At 43.4% G+C, this 27,726-nt stretch overlaps 1 protein-coding gene across 1 annotated transcript; it reads right to left on the reverse strand.

The window, feature by feature from the left end:
- Positions 1-274: 274 nt before the first annotated feature.
- LOC310858334 (hyaluronan-binding protein 2-like) lies at positions 275-7,536 on the reverse strand (the record flags this gene model as incomplete). Its single annotated transcript, XM_083764440.1, has 7 exons — positions 275-478; positions 1,704-1,846; positions 2,333-2,500; positions 4,977-5,146; positions 5,333-5,543; positions 6,981-7,023; positions 7,531-7,536. The coding sequence occupies 7 exons, from the start codon at positions 7,534-7,536 to the stop codon at positions 275-277; spliced, it is 945 nt and encodes a 314-aa protein (XP_083620566.1).
- Positions 7,537-27,726: the final 20,190 nt, after the last annotated feature.

A 27,726-nucleotide genomic window follows, 5' to 3' on the forward strand; every position in this document is an offset into this window, starting at 1 on the left:
TGTGGTTTTTACTGGTTAAATAAAGGTTAAATAAAAAAGGCAAAGATCAAAATAACAATTATTCTACATTATCTACAGTAATTGTGTATGTAGACTTCTTGTAAATTAAGTAATGCAGAACATTTTTACTCTTGAGAATGTAAAATGAAACCAAATGCACCTTTAAAGTTAAAGATCTAATAAGGGTGCATTTGGTTACCAACTCTCCCCATCATTTAGCTGGGGAGCACCTGGAACCCCCTCAAGGACCACTGGTGGTCCCCAGACCACTGGGCTAATAATTATAGTCGAGAGGTTGAGAATCACTGTTCCTAGCGTTAGGGTTAGATATCATCTCAGTGATCCAGTCCACATATCTGTGGACGTTGGCGTAAACACCAGGCTTGTTCCTCTGAGCACATCCGTCCCCGAAGCTCACCACACCAGTGATATAGTGAGTTCCAGTCTGTTCACACACCAGGGGCCCGCCGGAGTCACCCTACAGAGACAAAGAATAATAATAAATAGCTGCAAGCAGCGATAAGACATAAAGGCCACTTTCTTCACAGCGTCTCCTCTTTAAATAGCTGGTTGGATGACTGGAGATGTTGTCACTTTATTTGTTACGCTGATTGGCTGAAGGGGTTGTCTGTCAACGCTGTACTCCCGCGGCCAACCAACCATGCATTAGCAGGGTCGAGACTACACACAGATGAATGGAAATGCAATTTCAAGGACGTCAAGAGTCCATAGAGCAGATCATATAATTCATTCATTGGGAGATCTAGATGTCAAGGGTCCTTCAACGAATGACTGTGAGCTTCAGTTCTTGAGCGATTCTCACAACCCTCCACCATATTGACGAATATCGTGGAAAACGACAGCACAGAACTGCCAAAACTGCGAAAAATGGCGGACCTGCACGAAAACAATAAGGGGTCTTCACCCCTTCTGGCTTAATCCCTAATAAAAATACATATGATTTATAGCACTTTTCTAGGTACTCAAAGTTGCTTTACAGGGCCAAAGGTGTTTTCAGTGTTTACGCTAGAGCAGGGGTGGGCAATTATTTTTCCCCAAGGGGCCAAATGAGAAACAGAAAATATTGTGGAGGGCTGGGCCAAAAGGCTTCAATATTGTTTGGGTAACAGGTAATGTATGTATGTATGTATGTATGACTATACATGTATGTAACGTAAAGACCACAGTAAAGTATACTGTGGTCGGCTGGACCGATTATATGGACCGATTATAAACACGCCTACCATACATACATACCACATCTGGTACAGCCGACCACAATACTTGCGTGCTCTGCTTGCGCAAGTAAATACTTAGTATTCCATATTTTGTAGAAACCTCTGCATTTTTGAGGGGTGACAGGTTGTCAATCACACGCAATTCATGTGCAAACATATGTACAGATTGAGTGTACGTGAATAATAATAATGTTTATTGTTAATGGGATTTAATGTTTGTGTTAGGGACAAAACAAACATTAATTTCTCTTCATTGTCATTGGCGTTTTTAAAACAAACATTGAACTAAAAACAAACATTATAGGAAGGGCTAGCGCCCCTCAAAAATACAAAAATAAATCTCACACACACACACACACACACACACACACACACACACACACACACACACACACACACACACACACACACACACACACACACACACACACACACACACACACACACACACACACACGCGCGCACCTGGCAGGCGTCAACCTCTCCCGTCAGGTATCCTGCACAGATCATGGTATTGTCCAGTCGGTCTCCATAGACATGTGGAGCCATGCAGCTATGCTTAGAGAGCAAGGGAACCTGGGCGTCCAAAAGTTTGCTGGGACGGTACCCTGATGGTCAGGAGCACACAGAGAGGAAGACATTCTGTTTGGTTTCGTTCTAACATAGAACCCAGACAATGAACAGTGTTGGGGGTAAGTAGTTACAAAAGTAACTGTCGAATAAATCATGCATTCAATGAATGAATAAATTGGCCAACATTGTGTCGATATGAAGAACAACTCTGAGCATACAAATTATAATGACATTTATTGATTTTTGTAAAAATAATAAAAATAAATAAATTATAATAATTAAAATAATAATAAAAAATAAAGATCTAGGCTATTTAGTTGTTCTATTTGATAATTTTGGTAAAAGTAACTAGAAATTAATAATAATATAATTGCTCTTGCTCAGACAGTAATATGTAACGAGATGTATTACTTTAAAATGAAGGTATACCTTGTCCAACACAGACAATGAATACGGTGGTAATGTGTAGTACTGTACATATAACATGGTACATTGGGGGTAATGTGTAGCTGGATACATACATGGTGGTACTTGGTGCATGGCTATGACTGGAACAGTGATGCCCCATCCAGAGATCACACACGACACCATGCCGTCAGGGAAGCGCTGCTTTGGCAGACAGGCAGTCTTAACGTAGCGGCTTTCCTTGACACAGTACGGGCTGTCCATGACTCTCAGCTGGAGTAATGCTGAGACAAGGTGAACAGAAATATGGCACATTAGTACAGTGGGTTGGAACCCCCAGTGTGTTCCCCACATGGTTTTGGGGGTGGTCCCCTGGCCTGAAAAGGTTGAGATACAATTAATTTGTATTTCTGACAAAAAAAACAAAAACGGAATGAATGTTTATCAGAATAACATACTGTGGCTACATACATTCATTCATTTAGGCTCCTTGCGTCTATATCTTAATACGTATCATATCAATCAAATCAATTTGCGCACTGGTGTGCGTAACGAGAGCCAGTAACCACCAATATTCCCCGCAGTTCACAGTCACCACAGTATAGTTAGCCAGTTTCAGGAGGAAAGGCAGGAATGGCTACTCACGTTGGCTGTTAAAGTGCCAACCTTCTCTTCCATTTCCAGGACAGGAGTGAATAGCCTAAACGTCTCTGAAGTAGGTAATCTTCATTTCGTTTCCACTGAAGTAACGAGTTATGTCAAAGACTCCAAGTAAGTGTCTCCGTGAACCTTTTATTATTATTATTATCCATCTTATTCGTGCATATGGTCCAAAACAGAGCTACAGCTATCGTCGTAAAAAGTGACAACTTATCTAATAAAGTTTACAGTTTATATAAATCAGCCTCTCAAACCCACAGCTTGTTCCAATGCGTAACTACGCCTACAAGCTGTCGACACGCCGTTTCATCATGGCGCGTTGACAGCTTGCAGATCTGTTCTTTTGAGGAAATAACCAATGATGCACAACGCACAATGGAGTATAGGCTACTGCTAAGCATTTTTGTAACCAAATAAGCCTGTATTATTTATACTATATCGGTACTGTAACATTACGTTATTGGCACGGGGTGAGCAACATATGGAACGGCGTTAATGCAGTGAACATTAATTACATAGTGTTTAACGAGGTCAGCAGTCACAGCGCACATGAAACCCGATGTTTCAAAAACGTTCCCTCACAGACAATCCTATTATCTTATCAACATATTAAACAAATGCAAAGTTGAATGACTTTGGATAGCTGATGTGAAGCCAAACATATTTGTTTATTTTCGCCGTTTTAAATTTACTTTAAATAGTGAAAGGCTCCACCGTGCATCAGATTGTGCTCGTCTCGCCATATCTGTGGTTATGAAATCCCGACCGCGCACCTGAGGTTAATTTGTGCAATTGCACTGCGGGAGAGGGAAAGGAAAAAGTGATAGGATTGGATTTTTTCCCCGGGCATATCGTTCATTAATGTGGGTCTAAAAATACGGAGCTTGAGACAGAGTCGGGTCTGGAGTCTTTGAGGTGCGAGTCTGAGTCGAGTCTAGAGTCCCATTTGTGGCAACTCAAGTGCGACTTGAGTAGGAGTCTTTTAACTGGAGTCGCCATGTCTGCCCCTGGGCACTGAAACTCAAAGGGCCCCCCTGCAAATGCATGCTTGGACGGGGGGAAGTTGCGAACCCGATATAATTCTTTGGCATTTATTTTGGCCTATAGTGGGTATGCGTTTGCATAATGTCAATGGCAAATCGAGTGGCAAATCGAGTGGCAAAGTGCAGTTTAACGTTGTTTAACATTGTTTAAGACAGATAGGACTTTTCTGTTTGGATGTATGGGCTTTCAAGGCCAGAAAGTAGTTTTTGGCCACTCAGTAGGCGTTCCTGCATAACTTCCGGGTATATGATGATGATGTCACGCACGCACAGTATACCCTCTATTCCGGCTGCCTCCCCCGTCCCCGAGTGACAGCCAGGCATTAACATACACATTATTTTCATTTGACCCACATCGTGAGCAGAATCCGCCAGTGCCAGTGTATTTCAGTGTTTTTACCTTTTTTTGTCAAGCCACCTGACACGCTATGCGTGAAGAATGTAAACAAAGCCTGCATGCTGGATGGCAGACGCAGCCCACCTACCTTGAACAAAGTTCATCTAGTGCATCATTACTGCTTTACACACAATTAGCCCTTCACTAAGTCTCCCCACCCATCCTTGTCCAATAGGCACGTTAGCAGCGAAGAAAGCTTGACCTGCATAGCAACCGTTGCTAAACTATTTGGATTGGCATTGGACAATCGCTTTTTGGGGTGGGATTTAGTGAAGGGCTAATTGCACTTTCCAGCTGCATTCTCACCAACAAGTCATTTTGACTAATTTCTTAGATAATAACAAAATGGGGGAAACTTCTGGGCATGTGCCCATATGGTAGATCTGGCCCTGTCACAACACGTGTGTGTGGTTCTGGACATTCCATAGAGTTTCTGAGAGGGACGTTTGTTAACGTCATTACAAAGGAGCCCTAAACAATCACCTTAAATCTTGTCAGCCTGAATCACATTTCACAAAGGGTTACGTCACTGTCTAAGCCAATTTCTTGAACAACGTCGCATACTTTCTTCATAGTTGCATCAATACATTCAGAATGGTAACTTGCTTGACAGTTAACCATGCAGTGGTGACAGTGACGCATGTAAACGCATGGCCTCACCGATGTCATTGTGCAAAGCACTGGCCCGACCCTTGCTGTACGATACTCTGTAGTCCTCGTGAACGATGGCTCTCTCCACGGGGATGAACTGGTCATACTCTTCATCTCTAATGACGTCCACTCCCCCCAAGACCACCCGCATGTCCATGGAATCGTTACTGGAGAAACAACTATGGTCAATCATTTCTCCAGAGAGAAGTAACGTGAATATACTTGGGTCTTGAGCTTAAAAAGGTTGAGAACCACTGTTCTTGAACACCGACTTGATAAATGTTATCATGCAACGGGAGTTTATCAAACGATATCTCATGAAAAATGGAAGTTAAATTAAGAACAAGAACATTGAATGGTCTCACATGCAGTGTGCAGCAGTGAGAACCCAGCAGGATGCAATGAGGCTGCCTCCACACACGTGTTTGAAGGGCTCAGGAGAGCCGGTGGGTCTGCGCTGCAGGGAAGCCTGCCATGGGTGAGTCCCAGGGAGTGACGTCTTTCCTCCAATGATCCTCTCTACGTCGCCAGGCTCAGGTCTGCCGTACTGGGGCCTGCCGCACTCTGAGAACTGAGCTGGACAACATGAAGACATAGTACCGTATATCAGTGGTTCCCAAAGGACCCCCAAATCAACATTATGCTGCGGACCCCCAGTTTAATGGCATTTCTATCTCTGGTACGGGTCCAATTTATATTGTAAAACCGCTGTTAATTTAACTCTGAGAGTGTACAACCCCGTTAGGGTTCATTTGGTTCCATCTGTACACTCTCTGAGTTACAGACCCATGAGGGTCCATTTGGTTCCTAACTATCTCTAATTGAGCTGGAACTCCCTCAAGTACCCCTAGGGGTACCCCTAAGAGAGTCTATACCGCTCCGTATGCATTCTCGGTGGGAAGGTGAGCACATTGTGGGAGTTCCGTGACATTTTGCACACACATTCCCACTAGGCAGAGGAAAAAATGCCACTTGAAAATGTCCAACTCATGGTGGCGCTATAACTGGCCAATTAGTGTGTTTTACCTATAACTGCACCGATCTGTGTAAAACCTTGCATGTACACTCCCTAGAGGCCTTGATGCCATTTCATGCTTGGTTGGAAAATAGACGATTTATGAGGCTGTGGCACACAGCTGAGTATAAATAAGACATTTCAATGCCATCAAGGCCTGACAAAATACATTTTAGTTGACTAGATCAACTGTTGACTAAAATATTGTGATACTTAGTCAACTAAAACATTTCAGAATATGACTAAAACTAAATGGTATTTTGTTCAAGACGGACTAAACTAAATCAACCCTGACTGTAACCAAAATAGTAACCCAACCCTAAAACAGAAACCTAACCTATTGATATCATGGGTGATTTCCGGAGAGTATACTGTTCTGGCCAAACCTCATCAACAACATCAACCTATGGGTACTCGCCAAACAAGAAACCGTAGCGATACAGCTGATAAGGAGAAAGTGGAACTGGATTGGTCACACATTAAGAAAAGACAATACTGCAATAACCAAGCAGGCCCTAACATGGAACCCACAGGGAAAACGGAGAATAGAGAGACCCCAAAACACCTGGAGAAGCACGGAGCTAGATGTTAAACAGAAGGAACTGATGTAGAAACTAGAAAGTAGAAACAGCTGCATAGCGCAAGACAGACGAGGGTGGGCTCCTTCATAACACACACACACACACACACACACACACACACACACACACACACACACACACACACACACACACACACACACACACACACACACACACACACACACACACACACACACACACACACACACACACACACACACACACACACACACACACACACACAAGAAGCAGGACATTATATTATATGACGTTTCTAGGTGAAAATATGAAGGAGTTGGAACGTTTTGAGGAGAATAGTATAATACATAAGACTTAAAATCTTAAAAGTATAAACAAGAAAGAAAAGGTCAACACATTACATAACGAATAACATAAGGTAACATAACAGCAGTTCACCTGAGAGCTCATTCCTCTTCTCTTTGAAATAGAACGACATCACCTGTCAGCCAGAGAAACACAGTGTGTTAGAAGTTAGAACAATCAACACAACATGTAGGACAGACGGCCCCTTGTGATCCCCTGCCTCTATGGTAGTTTCTTAACCCATTCCATCCGGGAGAGCATTTGTGTCATTTTGCATTTTACAATTAGAATTTAGGCATTTTAGCTATAATGCAATGAGAGTATGCACATGCATCACACCCCCTCATCTACTGTAGACTGAGTAGCAAAACATTGAGCCGTATGGAGCATTGGGGTTGGGAAGCGCTTGTTGGAAATCACTCAACGGGCCTGCGTACCACCTGTAGGGTGAGGGTGTTTGCAGATAACTCTTTTAATTGAAACAAATAACATACAAAACTAGAACTGCACTCTGTCGAGTGCCTACTTGCTTGTTGCACATAAATGGCCATGCCTACTAGTGCGCAAGCAGAGCGCGCAAGTACTGTCGACCGCTGTAAACTGTCAAATCTCAGCTTCTCTGTGAAAGAAGAACATGAATTACCTTCATGTTCTTCTGTTGAAGAACTGTTGAAGAACATGAAGGAACATGAAGGTAATTCTATTTAAGCATTTCAAATTCATTCTTTCGTTACGTAATTAACAATCAATTACGTAATGTTGTAATTAATACGGATGAGTGACGGCTTTCGATGGTGACGTATATGTCGATCAGTGTCGGGTGGATTAAAGGAAATGCCTCTATGTATGTATTATGTAATTTGTAAGTTGATTGGCGGTATACTGTGGTTACTTTGCGTATGCCCCGTTTGATGCCTATGTATCGTAGCAGCATATGACGTCAGAGTATAACTGGTACAACTAGCTCTCAATGATGACGTAATAAAGATGTGGATTAAAGGACCCAATGCCAGGGTGTAATTGGTTTTTGATGGTGACGTAATGACGATATGTTTTAGTGTTGGGAGGATTAAAGGTAAATGGTAAATGGTACATTTATATAGCGCCTTTATCCAAGGCGCTTTACAGAGATTGTGCATTACATTCACCCATTCATACACCGATGGCAGCGGAAACCATGCAAGGCACCAACTAGCACATCGGGAGCAATTAGGGTTTCAGTGTCTTGCTCAAGGACACTTCGACAGTAACTCTGGGGGAGCCCGGGTTCGAACTGGCAACGTTACGGTTACCATCCAGGCACTCTACCCCTGAGCCACCGGGGAATGCTCCTATGTATACATGTATGTAATCTGACACCACTGCCATATCAAGCACAAGTAGTCATTACGTCATACGCTGGCACGGCGCATACACATCAAACGGCGACATACGAAAACGAAAACTATTACTTGCACGCTCTGCTTGTGCAAGTAATAAACCTGTTATTTAAATAGCATATTTAAACCAGTAAGACCCCTGAGGGCACGCATCCACCTATAGGTGACAGCAGACTGCTGGGCGAGCACTGGCGCTTTGGTATGGGGGGTCAGATCAACATATGGAATTAATTCTGTACTGGCCATATATGGAGCGTCTTAAATGTACAGGGTTTGATGTGGTCAGGTCAACATATGGAATGTCAGAACAGGTCAGCTCCATATAATCTAAGGGTGGCAGAGGGGGCAGTGTCTTGAGTATACAGGGTTTGATGAGGGCCCAGGTAAGGCCTTAGTTTTCGGGCCTGTTGAGAACTAATAACTTTGGGGCGGGCCTGTCTAGAGTTAAACTGGACAGGTATCAGTCAAAAGGGAGACATCATATTGATGACATCAGGGATCTCCATATATGGGTATTCCCATATATGGGCTTAATATTGATGACATCAGGGATCTCCACCCCCTGATGATGTCATGTGATGTCACGAGGCATGACCAAATATGGTCCTGCGGCCGCAATAAATAAATAACAAAATGGTAGGAGAGTGATATACTCACTGTGAGAGTTGCTTCTCCTGATCCTATGGCGGTCACTTGTAGCTTCTGGTTTATACCTTTGAACTGTGCACATTTAAAGTGTTTAAAATGCACATTTACACACAAACTCACACTCACACACAGGCCGCCTGGGAGTCCATTTGAGCACTGCGCTACATCTGCTTCACGTACACACCCAAATGCAAATACAGTGGACAAACAGTATAGGTAGAGCATGCTCATCAACAGCTGTGTGTGTGGGTGCGTGTGCGTGCGCGCGCGTGTGTGTGTGTGTGTGTGTGCGTGCGTGTGCGTCATGACAACATACCAAAAATGTCCTACTGGAATAGAAGTTATAGTCGTTGAAATTGTAGTGATATGGTTTGATCTTATGAGGCACCGAGACCATCACATCCAGATCATATTCTGATTCAGTGGTCCAGTACTCAGATAATGCCTGGTACACCAGCATGGTTGCCTGGAAGGACATGACACCCACAGATAGATTAAGGAAGAGAGTGGACAAGATTTATTTTAAGTACATGTTGATACATACTTTTGTACTTGAGTTTTACTCAAGTACCAGAATTCCAGAGTTTTACCCGTAACAGAGTATTTGATGCTTTTACTTAAGGAAAAAATTTGAGAACTTTTTCCACCAGTGGTTACCTGAGTGGATCCGTAGCCTCCATCAAAACTCCTCCTCTGTTTGTTCAACCATCTGACAACAGGCTCTGCATCGGCAAAGGCCTTCGTTCATGAAAAGGACACATGAAAAAGACACTTTATGTTAAGGTACAGTATTATATTCATCATTAATAGTATGGTAAAGGCCTATGGGTGTTTTTATTTTTGTAAATTTTTTACCTTCGGTTCTCTAGTAGTTATTGTCCGTTGAAAATAGCATGTCTGGCCAAAAATCGAAGCCAACAACGGAAGCAGAGATAAAGGCATTTCTCCAAATCCATTAGAATGGAAGTGAACGTTTCTGTTTTTGTTTTGTGATCATGCGATTTCCTGCTAGAATATTTCACTGAGAGTAAAATGGTGATTCATAGGTTAGCAAAGAGCACTATTTAGCTTAAAAACTAAAAACACAACACACGTCAAAACATGTGAAGACATGTGGTACTTCATATGTTGTGACTGCATCCTAATAGATAGCTCTGGTGGCTAACTTAGCTGCTAATATGTACCTGCCGACCACTGCTGACCACAGATAAGTCAGTAATTGACGTCCCATTGGTCCTACAGCGGGCTTGGACCAAATAATAGAAGTTATAGAACGGTATAAATAATAATAATATTTCTGGCCCGGGTAGTACACAGTATACACCCGTCTCATATCCCTGTTCTAATTAGACACAGACAATCTAATGGTCAGCATCTGGCCTGCACTGTAGACACAGCACTGTGCACGCCCACCTCTGCCCGCTGAGGCACTGCATGGCACTACATTTTGGAAGAATTCTATGGCGTATTGTGCGTATTGTTCTCATTGCTTATTGCCTTCTTTCTTGGTCCCGCCTTATCGCTGCTTGCAGCTATATTTTTAGGTGAATTTATCCTCAGCCGTGCACCGATATATAATATCTGCCCGCAAATTACAATGACAATTTACGTACTTTGATCAAACATGACCAGATCCTCATGGAGATGTGATTGTGAACGTTAATATTTGCTGCGGACCTCCTGGAGTCCTTCAACCTCAACCCAACTCATGTGTTTCGCATGCCATGTACGTCTGACCACTTTGTCCATTGTCTTTAACATGTTCAACACCCTGCTCTGTGGTACATTCTGTTTCCCCCTGCATGCACAGCTTGTGCTATAAACCCATCAACTGCACCGTTGTCCCTGTTGTTCAATGACCTCTATTCAAAATGTACAGACATTCTGGAATCCGTTGCCCTTGTTGAAGACCCCTGCATGTAGAGTTTCCCCAAGGTTTTATTCACTGATTAGGCCTAGCAAATTCTACTGCTTTGCAAGGAAAATAAATGAGCATTTGTGCCTGTCGTAGACATGCGCAGAGCAAGTTCAGTCAGGGAACCTCAGTTCAGTCGCGCTGGCCGTTAATTGGGCCGCCTCAGCATCATGCTCTCATCCACATGATTCACTCAGCCAATCACACACTCACTCCATCTCATACCGGCTACTTTAACCGGAGGTTTGCATTCCTCCTCCTGCTTGCTTGCTTGCTGCTGCTGCTATACTGTATACCTGCGTGCTGCTGTATACAACTGCTGCTCGCACCTCCACCCCAGCTACCACCTGTCGTTTTGGATCTACTGTTTAGGTACGGGGGATTTCGGAGTCCCTATGGCCGGGACTGATGCGCTTGATCTGAGTACCTAAAAAGCAGATCCAATACATCGCCAAACCATAATATATATATTGCTTTGCTCATCTATATTCAATAAATATATATTACATCCTTCTTGAGTTGTCTGACTGATCTCTAATCTATTCAGGAAATCTGAATAGAATGAACATATAACACTGTGGGCAAATTCCCCCCTTATCTCACTGACAATGTTTTTACATTGCGCTGACAATCTACTCTACTGAGTTGCCAATGGCAGGACATGTGAAGTTCTCAAACGGCACATCTCTAACCCCCCCTGTTGAAGTAGTAGTAGACAGAAGGATTCATGAACTGCACCATGACCCAGTGACATAAGAGAGAGGAAGCTCACCTTGACCTCGACGAGTGCCACGAGAGAGTAGGCTGTGGTCTCCAGAGTGTACACATCACTGGACACAGGCCAGTGGCTGGCATCTGAGGAGTGAGCGAGCACACATATATATACAGTACACTGTATAGATGTTACGGTACAAGTGAGAAATGAGTAAGCTCGGAAAAAGGCCCCGTCGAGAGTCATGCCACCGGGACGGACCGCGTCCGTGGGAAGGAGGGATAGTTTGTTCGTCTCACAGATGTAAGTGTTAACTCATGCCTCAAAACGAGCCCTTCTTTTTTTATCTGGTATTATAAAACGTACTGTAACATATACGTATAGACCACACACACACACACACACACACACACACACACACACACACACACACACACACACACACACACACACACACACACACACACACACACACACACACACAAACACACACACACACACTTCAAAGTTACCTGTGGATGCAAACTTGTAGAGAATATCCTTGTTCAATTTGTTTTCGATGGCCAAGGCATACGAAGTGATGGCAACAGCATATGGGTTAGTGAGGCTGGGCAGCCTTCTCTCTAGATATCCCACTGCTCCGTGTATGCTCATGCTCATGCTCTGGGAAGGACACAACATGATGATGGAATGGTTCAGTGTTTTTTTTTTTTATGTTTTTTTTTGTGGCTTTCGCCTTTATTTTATATTTTTTTATGGAGGGACAGAGAGTTAACCTGACTCTGCCAGATGGGGGCGGTATTGTTCCCCAAGACAGCATCCATCTGAGATCGCTCAGGGGGTTGAGCTAACACCGAACCGCTCCCGGTTCGAACCAATCAGCGTGAGCTAAGGGCGGGGTTGTAGTTTTTTCACTAGTCAACATGGCCGCTACCATGAGACCGATATGACGATAGATGCTGCAATAACATCAGTTATTTCTCAACTGGACAATATTTCTTTGTTGAAAGAAGAGCAAAGTATGGCACTGAAGGCTTTTCTGCATGGAAAATATGTTTTTGCTCTCCTCCCGACTGGCTTCGGCAAGAGTTTAATTCCGCACCTACCATACGTCACGTAGACACGTCAATATGATTGGTTGTGTTTGCACGCCCACAGACGGTAGACAGACGGTCCCATCCAATCATCTACCAAGTATCTTGAAAAAAAGGAACAGCCCCATCATCGAATTGGCTCCCGAGATCCCAATAAGCTGTGAAACAAATGTGTGTAGCAAGCTTCTTGGATCTGGCAGCGTCAGGTTAACAGACAGTAGGCTGACAGGAAATGGGGAGAGAGATGGGGGGGGGAAACATGCAGTAAAGGCCGTCGCTGCCGCGACTGCCGCCTATCAAGGCATTTTATTTACATCATGGTTTTACATTCACCATCGCTGATGAGCAGTGCTTTGTGCAAAACAAGTTTTTGGACAGTACACCTACAGATTTTGTCCAAACATCACGCAAATTGGTACACAGTGCTCAGTTTCAAACAAAATGCTCCAAATCATGAACATGAAGTATATTGAAATCACAATTACAGACTAAATATGTTTAAATAAACTAAAGTGGATCTTTGTATCTCTGCTCAAATGAGAGGAACAAGAACAAACATGCCTGGACAGCAACAGGGGTCCTGTATGCTAAGTGGATCTATAGCTGGCTGATAGCAGCTGCGGCTGCAGGCAAACATCTATTTTGGACATGCACGGACCACTTTAGACTACAGTGGGGGTTAGGGACCACCTTTTGGTCATGTCTCTTTGATCTCTTTGTCTTGACTTGTATTTAAACCTATTGAAATGTATCTACGGTGTGTTAGTGCCCAGAGAGCCGTGAGGCTGCCTGGGTGCCTGGGTGCATGGGGCTCCATGCCCCATGGCTGTGAATGCTGTACTCTACTCAATCTGAAATAAAATGGACTTGGAAACTTTCATCTGCCTGTCGGTCGTCCGTCCTATTCTCCGTATCTTTGCCTGAGTATTTCGTCGAGTTTACGTATGTTTATGGGCTATATAGTAAATATACTGTTCAGCTCATTTACTTCAAAGTGGTGCCGATACCGGTCGCTTTTTTGGTGCTTTTTTGCGCCAGGCGAGAGAACCAGCAGGAACATTTTTTCAGTCTAATAGTATTTCGGTCGGCGATTTTTGGATGGAGGATGACGGCGCGGTGCTGCGTGCTGCGTCCTGCAGTCGACCCAGCGGTGTTTCAACGTGATGGCGCGGCCCGGCGACGGCGCGGACCGGCGCGGCGGGGAGGAGCGGCGATGAACGGCGGCGGCTCTCGTCGATCGGGGACCAGAGGATGCACGGCGACTGGGCGGCGGGGTAAGGGTGCGCAGCGTGGCATGTGCCCCGGCCGGCCCGTGGGCGTTCTTCGGCGGTCAGCGATCCAAGGGAGGCGGTGACGCTCTTCATTCACTCTTCTCGGCGTGCGCCTCTGCGCGCCTCGGCGTCGGCGACGGCAAAGCGGCTGATCTACAAGCTCGCGACGCGGCGCGCAACGCGCTGATTTCACTTTCTGTTTGTTCAGTCATGTCGTGACTGAAAAGGGAGGAGGTGGAAAGTGAATTCAGATCAGAATTCAGAATGAACGTTTTCGGACAATGGGCAGCTCTTCATAACAGAGCGGCCTATGCCATGTGGTGCGCATCTGTACTGCAACACAACTTCGTTTGGCCTGTGTGCACTGGCTGAGGCTGACGAATGGACATTCGAAAGGTGAGGCAAAGAAAGAAGAGCAACATTACAGGGAATGGTTCTATTATATCAGATGGATATCGTTCCATTTGATTTCAAATGTATATGTCTACGTTTGTCTATAGTTCAACATATACTGGGCCTGTATGTTGATTTTTATGTGTCGGGTATTTTAATTAGAGAAGTTGACTTAATGGGGATGAATATGCCTAAGGGGGATTTGAAACTGAACAGAGATATTTACCGGAGTATAATTAGTTAGATGTTTCTTTGTCAGGCGAAAGGCAGTGATCCTGTCGTACGCATAAGTGTCAACCGTCCTAATTATGCATAAAGTTTTTATTTGTGTTCGAATAAATTTGTGAATGGGTAAAGTCAACAAGGTATTTATACTGTGACATGTGGGGAGACTCTAAAGTTATATAGGACACTCTGTGATTTTAACGTAAGTAAGTAACCTTTAAGCATGTATGAGATCTGGAAGCGTACAGCTCTTTTAACAGTGACGGTGAATCACAGAGATGTGGTCAGGTGTGCATGAAGGGAAGAGTGTAGCGTTACGGTCGCCGCAGTAAATTGGTTATTTGTAAGCCTTGGTATTCTAGAGTGTTAGATATAAATTATGAGTGCTTTCTGCATGTGCTAAAAGAGGAGTTAACTAAAAATAACGAAAGTTACGAATCATTTTATGGATGGCTATAGTAAACTTTATTCTTGACATTAGCTGAAGCTAAGAGCTTCAGATGCCAAGTTTGAAAACTGTAACACACTTTGATTTGAATATTGGGTTGCTTTGATAAGCAAAAGGGGTGGATTCAGCGACGTGTACTGTGATTCAGTGTCAGATTTTTGTAATATGGTTTATCAGTTATGTCGATTTCATACATGTACGAATGACCGATTTTGTATACATACTGTAATGTTTGATGTGATTCTTTGTGTGTCATGTTTTCTGATGTTCAAGCCAGTCAGTGCAAAAGGGAGGATTGTGTTCAATATTCGTTTTATGAGGCAAGGTTGCCTCAAAGGGAGGCTATGAAGTATATTGAAATCACAATTACAGACTAAATATGTTTAAATAAACTAAAGTGGATCTTTGTATCTCTGCTCAAATGAGAGGAACAAGAACAAACATGCCTGGACAGCAACAGGGGTCCTGTATGCTAAGTGGATCTATAGCTGGCTGATAGCAGCTGCGGCTGCAGGCAAACATCTATTTTGGACATGCACGGACCACTTTAGACTACAGTGGGGGTTAGGGACCACCTTTTGGTCATGTCTCTTTGATCTCTTTGTCTTGACTTGTATTTAAACCTATTGAAATGTATCTACGGTGTGTTAGTGCCCAGAGAGCCGTGAGGCTGCCTGGGTGCATGGGGCTCCATGCCCCATGGCTGTGAATGCTGTACTCTACTCAATCTGAAATAAAATGGACTTGGAAACTTTCATCTGCCTGTCGGTCGTCCGTCCTATTCTCCGTATCTTTGCCTGAGTATTTCGTCGAGTTTACGTATGTTTATGGGCTATATAGTAAATATACTGTTCAGCTCATTTACTTCAAACACATCGTGTGATTTCCGTGAAATTGTGCACGCACATTCCCACTAGGCCGAGGAAGAAATGCCACGTGAACATTTTCAACTCAGCCTCATGGTGGCGCTATAACTCGCCGAAAAGTGTTTTTACCTCCAACTGCACAAATCTGTGGATAACTTTGTATGCCAACTCCCTAGAGGCCAAGGAAAAACCTTTGCCTGGAATTTTTCACATCTGCTCTTTATAGCGCCACCAGGAGGCCGACATATGTAAAACACATTTTCTAATATTACTCCTTCAGAGTACGAGACATCGCCAAAGCATTTTCAGGGGTCCCCAGCCAAAAACATTGAGAACCCCTGCTATATACTGTATGATGTGTAGCAGGGGCTGGTATTCAGATGGTACTACTCTATTGGAGGTTCGGGTGCTGCTATTCAGACGTTATTACTCTATTTTACGTGTGACCTCATTCATACCATTTTGTATGAAACATTTATAGTCATTTGACTCATAGCAAAAGAGGCTACTTCAGATTGCTAGGAACATGGCACAGGATGGCAAGGAGTGTGCGAATGCATGTGTCTGAGTTTCTTACATTAGTGATGGCAGCACATATATGGTGTGCCTGCTGCATGGCGATGAGCGTGAAGGCAGTTATAGAGGCATCAGAGTCCACTCCGAAAACATCCCCCTAATTATACACACATAATGCACATACTTTACTAGGGATGTAACGATATTTTTTTTTAGTTTAAAATGTTTTATCCCACGATTTTTCAACCCATTTTTTATTCAACCCATTTTTTTTTCACCCAGTGTCAATCGAATGTAATCCTGGGCGCTACACTTCCTCTGCCAACCTGGGGGGGCAGCAGACTGACCTCATGCTTCCTTCTATGCATGAGGAGTCCAAGCTGCTTCTTTTCACCTGACAGAGAGAGTTTCCCCGGCCGGACGTAGCGCGTGGAAGGAACACGTTATTCCGACCAGTTCCTTTCACCTCCATCAGGAGCCCCGGCTGGCCAGGGGGAGGTAGTTTAGAGACCAGGATTACTGCATGTTATTTTTGAGGGTACCTACCCTAGGGGACACGGGGAGACCATGCAAACTCCACACAGGTAACGATGTATTTTAACAGTGACGCAACACGCTACATGGTTGGCGATACATGGGCGATATTGGTTCATTAATGGCAATACAGTACGATACGATTAAATGATTTAAAATCGATACAGTAACTATTTATGCGAATCATGTAGTGCAGTTATTATGGATATAATTAAGTAAAGAGTGATCTCAGTGTACATACCGCCATCTCTCTATTGTTCACCCGTCCAGTTTCTACGAAGCTTCCTTTCACTTGTGTGTGGAGAATGAGCCACCTGACAGAGTCACAGATCAGCCCAGCATGCACGTCGACCCCCAGCTTACTGGACATGGCTAACACCTTGACCACGAAGGCTGTCAGCCTGTAGGAAACAGGGTTATTATAGCTGTCTAAAACTCATAGTGTGTGTGTGTGTGTGTGTGTGTGTGTGTGTGTGTGTGTGTGTGTGTGTGTGTGTGTGTGTGTGTGAGTGCGTGCGTGCGTGCGTGGTACTTCCAGTTTTGACAAATCAGGGGCTAATATTCTAGTTTTTACTCCACAACACTTTAGGCGCTAGTTAATTACAAAACATACATTAGTCGTTTAATTCCAATTTTATAATGTGTATACCATAGACATATAAAGGTAGACGCCTCTTCCAGCTCTGGAGCATGTGTTCTCGAGAGGGGGCAACATTTTCCCGAGATTCCTTGTGAAGCATAGTGGAAGCATGAGCGGAAGCTTGTCAAGCTTTCATGAGCGTAACATAAGTCCCGGAAAAGACGCGCTGCGATTGGCCAGTAGTCACTTGAGTGGCAGCGAGAGACATGGAGGAGTCGCATGAATGACGTCACTTGGGCAGTGACGCAGCGTGCCTTCAGCACTTCCTGCGCACTTCCGCCCCGTCTTGCACACATATGGCTCCAATGAACTGCAGTGGCCAATGAGGCATCTATTTTTTTTTTTATATCTACGTATATGGTGTATACTATACAGTATATTCAAAAACAGCTATTTTTAAAGGTCTTTGATACATTTTGATAATGTTTGGGGGGGGAAAGAAACGTGGAGATGAAACTCACCAAGTGCTGCATACATGTTGTTGAGACATAGCAAAACAGCCAGCAGTCCTTCGAAAGGCAAGCTGATTTGTATAGCCTAAAATACACACAAAACACATGGTCACCTTCTTCAACTAATGGCATATGTCCGTTTTTGAGGAAGATTATTGTTTGGCCTAAGTCAGCTCCTCGTGACACCTCTGGTAAAGCGGCCTAAGTCAGGGGTGAAAAGGATCATGCTGATCCTTTTCACCCCTTTTAGTAAAATGGACTATCTCAAGGGTGTGATTAAAATATGTTGGCCTTAGTCACATAGTTTACAGAAGTTTGTAACCGAAAGGTTCCCAGTTTGAATCACCACTCACCCCTCCCCCAACACTGCTGATTGAATATTTATTAGACGGAAATTCAAACAGCACGAGTGCAGTCAAACACTTGTGACTTGGTCTAAAAGGATTAAACACCCCAAAAGTCCTTGCAGTCCTGTTATGGGGTCCGATAACACCAAGCAGCAGTGCAAGGCTAAGAACTTTGTTTCCTCTCTTGATCCAGCCTAGGGCATAGCCAGCCACGGACGGGTTTCGACAACTTGGGATGAGATGCATGTGAAAGAAGGCGTTGTTGAAAAAGGTCATTCGTTCTCAGCGAACCTTGCCGTGGTAAATAAAGGTTAAAAAACAATAACTAAACAAACCAAATCAATCCAGTGAATGTTATCTGTACATCATCGCTATACCAGTTCTGATGTGTCGGAGGGCTTCCTCGCGCTTGTCAAAGCCCACGTCTTCCCACGCGTTGGTTTTGTCCAGGTACGCGGCAGCGCTGACGGTCAAGGCCATGCTCATCATGTTGTGCTCTCCATCGGTGCTGGAGGTCTGGCGGATGAGACCGCCCATAGAGCTCCCACTGACCACAGGCTCCTTGAAGGGACGCTGTCCAGCTAGACATGCACACAAGCACGCACTCACGCAGAGTGGTGGACAGTGCTTTCTTTACTTTAAGTTAAAAATATCAACTGCAATGTAGTAAAAGTCCAGAGGTAATGGCATCAAAATGTACTTAAAATAGCAGACAGACAGACAGACGGACAGACAGACATCCTACTTAATAAGATCATGGTGGTGACAGGAGTGCCTGGGATTAGATCTTTCTCAGGAATGACGCTGCTGACCAAAGATAACACATGTACACCACCTAAAGGAAATTCCATATGGACAGGTATAGTGTTGTTATAGTATTACATTTTTATCCCACGATTGCAACCCATCGTTTCATCCAGTGTCAATTATCTAATGTAATCCTGGGCGCTACACTTCCTCTGCCAACCTGGGAGGGGCAGCGGACTGGCCTCATACTTTTTTTCACTTTTTTAATCGACTTGATGATAGTAAAAAATGGTAACATCGAATCGCAACAATCGTTGCATCACAGAATGGCAATATAATTAAGGATCACAATACCATATACCGTATCGAATTGGCACCCTATCGAGATTGTATCGAATTAGGAGTTAAGGTAATCCTCCACCCCTACATGCCAAAAAATATACCGTTTTTGATATGTATGAGAACATTATTTATTCCAACAAACTAAACCAGTGGACTCACCATGTTTAGCAGGTTCCAGCTTTACATGCTTGGATTCCTTCATCAAGTCTCCTTCTGGCTGGCACACATCATTAAAGGTAAATAGAGTAAGGGTAAGTGATTTATTTTGGGTTAAAAGTCAAAATGTTTGTTCAGTAACAGTGTTGAATAGCTCTACATTGTGATAGTAAACAGGGTGTTTGTTCAGTAACAGTGTTAAATAGCTCAAATTCCAAATTCCATGAAAAAAAAAAAATTAATTCGAGGGAAAATCATAGCTTTAAGTAGTGAAAATAGCAGATCTACAAGTTCACAATGCAACGTGTTGTGACGAGTAGATCGGCTATTTTCACTAGTTTTGATTTTTTTCTTTTTTTTAAATTTCTCTTTTGGGTCTCAAGCTAAAAACTTTGAATGAGAAAAAGGGAAATGCAGATCTACAAGCTCACAACGTGTTGCAATAGAACATGGATGTGGTTAAAATATGTTTATTAGTGTATGATTTTGAATGGAAGTCTTATACGTCGCATCACAGTGCATGTTACTTACCAATACTTGCAGGTTCTCTATGATCCCATCAGTGAAAAAGTCTCCTTTAACGGAGGCTTTGACCTCAACAGGGTGCAAGCCTGCATTCAGGGGCCTAATGACAAAGGGCAGCGACCGTGTGCCGTAGGGCTCGACATCCACCATCAGACGATACTTCCCTTGCTTAGAGGCCACACTGCACACATGGGCTGAAGATTCAATCAGGTCCACACGCACCTATAGGAGTTCAAGTGTGTTGCTTTAATCTAAAAAAGTGCGGAGAATGTGTCTCGCAAAATTGACATTAAAATGGATATTTCACTTTGCAGACATTTTGCCTGTCTACAGACTTTTTTTTAAGTTGCTTGATTCAGTATTTAGATATCTCATAATAATTTTATCAGACACGCCCCTTCCTACTGGAACCCATTGTAACGTCAAACTCCATTTGAACCATGTTAGATTCATTGAAAACACCTGTCCTTGGTTCTGGTGTAGCATGGCGAGACTAATATCACTGCCCCAGGGATTCATTTTCCCTGTGGCAGATTTGTCTGGTTTCCAGGCTAGTTCTGGTGACTAATATTATCCTTATTAGTGGGCTTTATTCATTTTATTTGTTAATAAATATATATATATTTTTTAAATTAAAATCAACAAAATAAAAAACATATAATGTATTTACTGATATTGCACAAAATACTAAGAATTTATCATCATTTATAAAAAATGCTCCCAATGAGCATGGTTTCCTCTGCAGTCGGTGTATGAATGTGTGTGCGCGCGCATACGTGCGTGCGTGAATGGGTGAATGTATAATGCACAGCGTAAAGCGCTATATAAACGCACCATTTACAGTACCATGTACTTACTGTAACTGGATCTGGGTTAGCGTTGTGCAGCACTGCCTTGACCTGCAGCTGCTCTCCTTGGACGGCCACATAGGGCAGCCTGAGGTCCACGAAGAATGGCTTCCGAACCATTACTTCCAGTGGATCAGCCACGCAGAGTCCTTAGCATACGGAAAAAGCAGGGAAACAGTTGTAGTGCTTATTGTTATGATTATTACCGTCGCTGTCTGTCTGTCTGTCTGATTTTACACTTCTGCAATTTTACCAGTGGCGTGCACAGACATTTAGAGGGGCAGGTGCTCAATTGAAAAAAGGGCACCTTGTGCAGCGCGTTGAACCGGCCGGTTGCCTTAATAGTGTGAGTGCAACGAAACACAAAATTACTTGTCCTTTAGTTCTACTGGATCTCTTCTCCACTAGTCCCTCACTCCCCCCCTAACATTTTAGTCCAGTTTATACAGTATCTGTTAATGAAATTGTCAGACAGCCCCCACTGCCAAGGGAAGACAGACTATGCAGTGCACCCACTGCACACAAAATATAGTGGAAACACATCTTACCATGCGTCTTGGACAGGCTGATGCCAGTCACTTGCCAGGTGGTCACTGAATGTGGTAGAATACGATTGAGCACAGTGGATGTGAGTTTACTGAAAGAGAAGAGATGGCATTAGGCTCTATAATAATAATAATAATAAAACTTTATTTTCATAGCACCTTCCATGACATGAAATGCAGCTCAAAGTGCTTTACAGAGCAATGGTGGGGGGGGGGGGGGAGAAAAGCAATTGAGGGCATAAAACAACATTAAAATAATAGCAGTGATGCAATACAGTGAGGACATGAATAGGAGCAAAGATTTGAAAAGAGCCCTGTTCCATTCTGGTCAATCAGAGGTCAGGGTTCTGCTATTGTGCATGTTGGCCCACTGGAAACACTCTGCTACACCAGTGGGTCTCAAATAAGTGTCCTTGAGTGGGTTTCGAATGGCCCCATATGGGTGTGTAACTATGAGAGTGTACAAATGGAACCAAATGTAAAGGTCTATTTGGTTCCATTTGTTCAGAGCTATGGGGTCCTGTTTGGGAACCCACTGTACACTAAATGGAACAGAGTGTGTGTGTGTGTGTGTGTGTGTGTGTGTGTATCCTTAAGTGAACATGAACTGTCAACCCCATTATATTTGTTTCCTTGTAAAATGTATTGCAATCTGTGGATTCAAATAAAGAAATCTAACCAGAAAAATAACACCATAAATCACTCACTGCTTTTCTGTGCAAAAGCCCTAACAAATGCTTCCTTTTAAGTTAACATATTTGGATTTTACCAGAAGGTTTACACCATAAATCACTCACAGTGACAGACTTCAACACTTGTCAGTCACTTGGCATAGGCTAGCAGCACACAGCAATGACAGCATGCATGCATTGTCAGGGAGCGTGCGTGTGATATATTTTTAAAAATACATGGCCCTCATTTATCAACCGTGCATTCACCAAAATATGGGTGCACGCCGAAATTATCGACATTTTCGGCATTTACCATTTCCGCCAAAGCTTGAGCAGCGGAGCAGCATTGTTTGACCAGCTGAGAGGCTGTCACAGGCATCTAAACATATGTATTCACTCCTAAAATGTTTATATAAAACAGGTATGTATATGACATACAAAAAAAATAAAAAAAGTAAAGGAATACATCAACGATGTTTCTTTGTGTCATATGAAATTAGTAGGAGATAAAAATTGCGCAATTAAAAACAATGTTGCAAGTTAGTAAGTAAATATTTATTTCGGTCCATTTGAAAAAGCTAAAAATAAAATAAAAAATATACATACATTAGATACATTAGAGTCCACTTATACAAGTGGGACCGAAAAGGTGTAGGCTGAAGCCGAGGCTTATTTTGCCTACCCTTTTAAGCTTCAAAGAGCTTAATTCATCACATAAAATGAAAAGAAAAACAAAGAAATCTAGGCAACCCTAGGTTTTAACAAACTAAGACAATTCTAAGCAAAAAACTATTTTTACATACTCTAGTTTAATCTAGTTTAAGTTAGATGCTTAAGCCATTTAAACAGTGTTTTGCACGAGCGCATACATGCAAGGATTTGGGCTGTCTGTGCTGAAATATTTCCATGACGGGACGTTGGAGAGTATAGTGCAGTGCTGCAGTTGTGGAGAGTCCCAACGTGGGTAGCCTACTGTAGCCTAATCTACAGCAGGCCGATGTCTTTCTGGAGTTACGATATGTGCAATCTCCTCCTCGTTTAATAAACCCGACGCGTCACTCGAATGCGACTGTACGAATGCGAATGTACCGTGCCAGCACAAGTGGGAATCGCATCGGAGATAGGTAGGCTACCCAGCCAGCCCACCACCCCCACCAGTGCCAGCCACATGAGGCTATACGGCTGCACATTCATATAATGACAGTTGACAGCCCAGCCACTGCAGCGACTGGCGACTGCGAGGCAATCTAAATAGACTGTCGAACGTGCATGGTCAGTTGGTCACGGACGGACCACAGCCTAATAGAGAGACAGACAGACAGGACAGGAGGAGTACCTATGCAAAACAGCAACGTGTGTGTGCCTATTTGTTATTTAATTCATGGTTCACAGGTTCAGGTTTTCGTTCACTAATATATCTTGTTGTATATTAAATTAAAAATACTTTAATAATTTAATATAGGCCTACAACTAACAACACAGTGAAAGTTGCTTGCAAATTGCGATATGTGCGTGCGTGCGTGCGGGGGGGTGAGGCGGGCAGCAAGGGAAGCGAAGCGAGAGGAGAAACAGACAGCTTTATTTAATTAATGCAGGTTTATTTATTTAAGATACAACAAGTTGCAAGTGGCGTGTGCGTGTGTGCGTCTGTGTGTGTGTATGAGAAAGGGGGCAGCAAGGCATGCCAGCGAAACTTTTTTTTCCTGTAACTATGGCTTCAGGATCGTATTGCAGTTGTTCAAGCTCGATTTCATAGGGCGTGCCAGATAGATTTCAGCCGTCACATTTATTAACGTCGGAACGAAATTAAGGAAGGCTCAGCTGTTTGCGATCACTTTATAAATGCCGTGGCGACGTGGGTGTATACTACGAAACCTACACTCGAATGTGGGGCAGATTTTACACTCAATTGATAAATGAAGGCCCAAATACAATATGTTTACTGAGCCACATCACTGGACGCTGGTGCATGTTTTGAACAACAGCGGTCAACGGATCAACTCATTGCGTTTCATGTAGTAGATGAATTCCCCATTTTGTACTAGCTACTAAAAAATTATCAACATACCTGCAAATGATGCTTCAGGCTCTAAGTGTAATTTATTTTGTCTTGCCCCCCCAGAGTCAAATTTCCTCTTGGGGGGAGGAGGGCATTTTCTTACTGAGCAGGGCACTGTGGAGACGCGCAAGTTGAAGGAGGAACACATGCAAAAAGCGGTCTGACTCAGAGATTTTTGAGTGGTGCAACCACTCCAAGGAACAGCAATGTCCGTGTTAACATATGTGACTATGTATGTGTGTGACTATGTGACTTTAATGAGTACCAGTGTCCAGTAGGGGCACTGTTGTGCCAGAAACAGAGAGAGAGAGAGATAGTGCTGCACTGTTGCCTGCTAATGAGAGAGAGAGAGAGAGAGAGAGAGAGAGAGAGAGAGAGAGAGGAGGGGGACTGGGGAGGGGAGTTGCAACACTCAGTTCACACAGGATTTTTCTTTTTTGAATGATGAAATGGTGTTGGTTTGGTGGTGGTGCGACAGTTGTAGTTAGTTTCAAATAGTAAGTAATATAAGCACTTTAATTTGAAATATCTTTGAAATGTTTGCATGCCATCATGTTTGGTGGGGCAGTCAGGGTATTACCCGTGCCCATGTGCGTGCGTGTAGGCTTCATTTAAATCACCAGTTTGCATCGTTGGGAGGGCAGTTGGGCAGTGTGACAAGATTCCATAGCCAGCTCTCAGGTTGATGTGAACGTAGAATGATTTCATCGCTGTCTATATAATCCTCATCATAATCCTCACCTAGGATACCATGTTGTAACATAGGAAAGAAAGACAGACAGGCTAAACTTACTATTATCCACATACCCAATACTCTCTCTTCTCACCTCTATTATAATGTATTAAGGCATACAAGTCATAAACCAGGGATCCATTTAGGCAAAGAAATGCAGTACTGTTCTTCCACCACTGCTTACTTCTCTTCCTGCGAGCCGGGTAGAGGTGCTCTTTCTTCATATCAGACTGCTGGCTAGCCAGCTCCGTGCAGCACTGCACGAAGGCTTCAACACAGGCCTGGTCTTCTCCCATGTAGTGGCTTCCACGCTGGCAGTCCCGTGACACTGAGGTGTCTTTCATCCCATCCACACAACACTGACGCTGAGTCTCATCACTGTACCGCCGCCCTGGTGGAGGGATGGAGAGACAGAATGGCGTGTTGGAGTAACCTCACTTCACCAGACTTTACACCGCATGAAACATCATGGAAGACACCAGCCACCCCGCAAATACCCTGTTCAAACTACTCCCCTCCAAAAAACGCTACCAGAGCATCAAATCTCGTACCACCCGTCTCAGTAACAGTTTTTACCCCCAGGCAGTCAGGCTGCTGAACAGCTGACCTTGAACTGTATTGCACTTCACTTCACTTGCACTTTTCTTTTCCTGTTTTTGTCTTTTCTTGCACTATAGATCTTTGTTTATGTCCTGTGTATGTATAAGACTGAGAGTGCTCTGAGCAAAATAAAATTCATTGTATGTATACTCTGTATCTATACAAATGACAAATAAACCTGAACCTGAACCTAAAGTAGACTTCCATATTGGTCAGCTGCTTGACATGTCACACGCAACACCACCCACATGTTGGTGAACTGCCTGAACTAGATCGCTGACGGGCAAGTACACAGAAGAGTTAAAGTCCTGCATGTTTCAGCCAGCAGGAGGTAGAAGGGCTCGTCCTTGCAGTGCTCAACAGGGACAACTTGCATCAGAGAAAAGAATAATACCTGGGTACGAAAAATACTTCCCAAATAAAATATACTGGACCACTCTATTGGTCTGCACGTGCTTTATTGTTTCACAGGGGTGATTGGCGTTACGACTTTTGTTGTAGGCCTACACAGAATGTGTGGTTATTAGTTAATTAACAGTGGGAACCTTCCCTCTTACCTAGGGTCGTCTTGACATCTATTATGGTCAAGGATCGTTTCCTCCTCGTGCTGACTGCACACTTTAATTCTGGAAATACAAGAAAAATGCTGAAAATGACAAAGAATGCAGTTGAATGAAAATGTGCCAGTGCAATTTTTCACTCACCCACGAACAGGCAAAAAACATAAAATATCTTCCTTCATTAATTGCAATTCTACTCATGTACAGTATACTTGCTTAATGTCCATGCGGTCTAGCATGGACATTAAAAGACAACTCAAATTACGCATTGGAGAGCATAAAACAGCGATAGAGAAAAGTTCAGCCTCACCAGGAGGAGGCGATATCATAAATAAACTACTCAGCAGAAGAAGCCCTATGGATCAACAAACTCGACACTTTAGAACCCAATGGCCTCAATGAGGAATTGAGCCTTTCAGTCTTTTTAGACGGTCTCCTTGTCTTAAGAGTGTGTTTTTGTAAAGTTTTTAAGCTTATTGTCTCTTTGTATTTTTATTTGGCCTCAAATGTATGGCCCTTATATATATCATTGTTGTTTTATTTTATATGGCTGACTCACTGTTTTGCTTTATTTACTTTACTGCTTAATAGTGTTTCCCCATAGCCATACCTATTATGTGCAGACAGCTGGCAGAGTGTGGTTACTATTCCTTATCATAAGGAAACACAATGTATCGTTTAACTTCTATGCAGATGATGTACAGCTTTATCTGCCCGTAAAAGCTGATAGTCTGCTCCCCGACCCATTCCAGCCACTACTTAACTGTCTCACGGACATCAAAAGTTGAATGGACAAAAACTTACTCCCTTTAAATGAAAATAGGTGAGGTAATAATTTTTGGCCAACAATCACCACCTTGGGCACCCTCAGTACCAATATTCACCCCTTAGAACCTGGGCAGATTAGCTCTGTGGATTAGCTCTGTGGTCAAGACTAGCCTTTTCCAATTTAGACTGCTGGCCAGGATTAAGGACTATCTCTCTCAACCAACTTGCGAGTGCAAGTATGCACTACCTATTATGAGAACTTTGTGAAAAAGCAAGTCCAAACTAGAAAAGCGTGTTCCTTGGAGCGCAGATCTGTGCAAGGCGCGCCTGCGAACTTTTGAAGGCAGATAGCAAATTGGAATGGAATATGAAAGATCACTGTTTCTTACAACATCCCGAAGCGTTCCCAGGCCAGTTTGGAAATATAATCCCCCCCATCTGGTCCCTGGTCTACCATGGGGTGCAGCAAGGACTTCCCTAGGAAGATGCTCGGGAGGTATCTGTACTAGATGCCAGAACCACCTAAACTGGCTCTGAGTCCTTTCCAAGTCTCTCACGTCTGACTGAACCTCTCACCCTATCTATAAGGGTAGAAATCCCACACTTCATGATTATAGGTGAGAGTAAGAACGAAAATTGCTTGGTATATCGAGAGCTATGCCTTCTGACTCATCTCTCTTTTCATCACAACAGTGCTTCACAGCGAGAAGGTGTTCGGTGATTTGAATCCCACAATGTCATGGCTGTGTGTAACAACCCGTCATTTACCCGACGATTTACCCGATGGCTCCAGAAAATTGTGACTGGTGGTGCTATGTGGGGGGCTGGCTATTTAGAGGGGGGGC

Source organism: Protomyctophum parallelum (assembly GCF_964188405.1).
Source record: "Protomyctophum parallelum genome assembly, chromosome: 5".
NCBI classification, from domain to species: domain Eukaryota; kingdom Metazoa; phylum Chordata; class Actinopteri; order Myctophiformes; family Myctophidae; genus Protomyctophum; species Protomyctophum parallelum.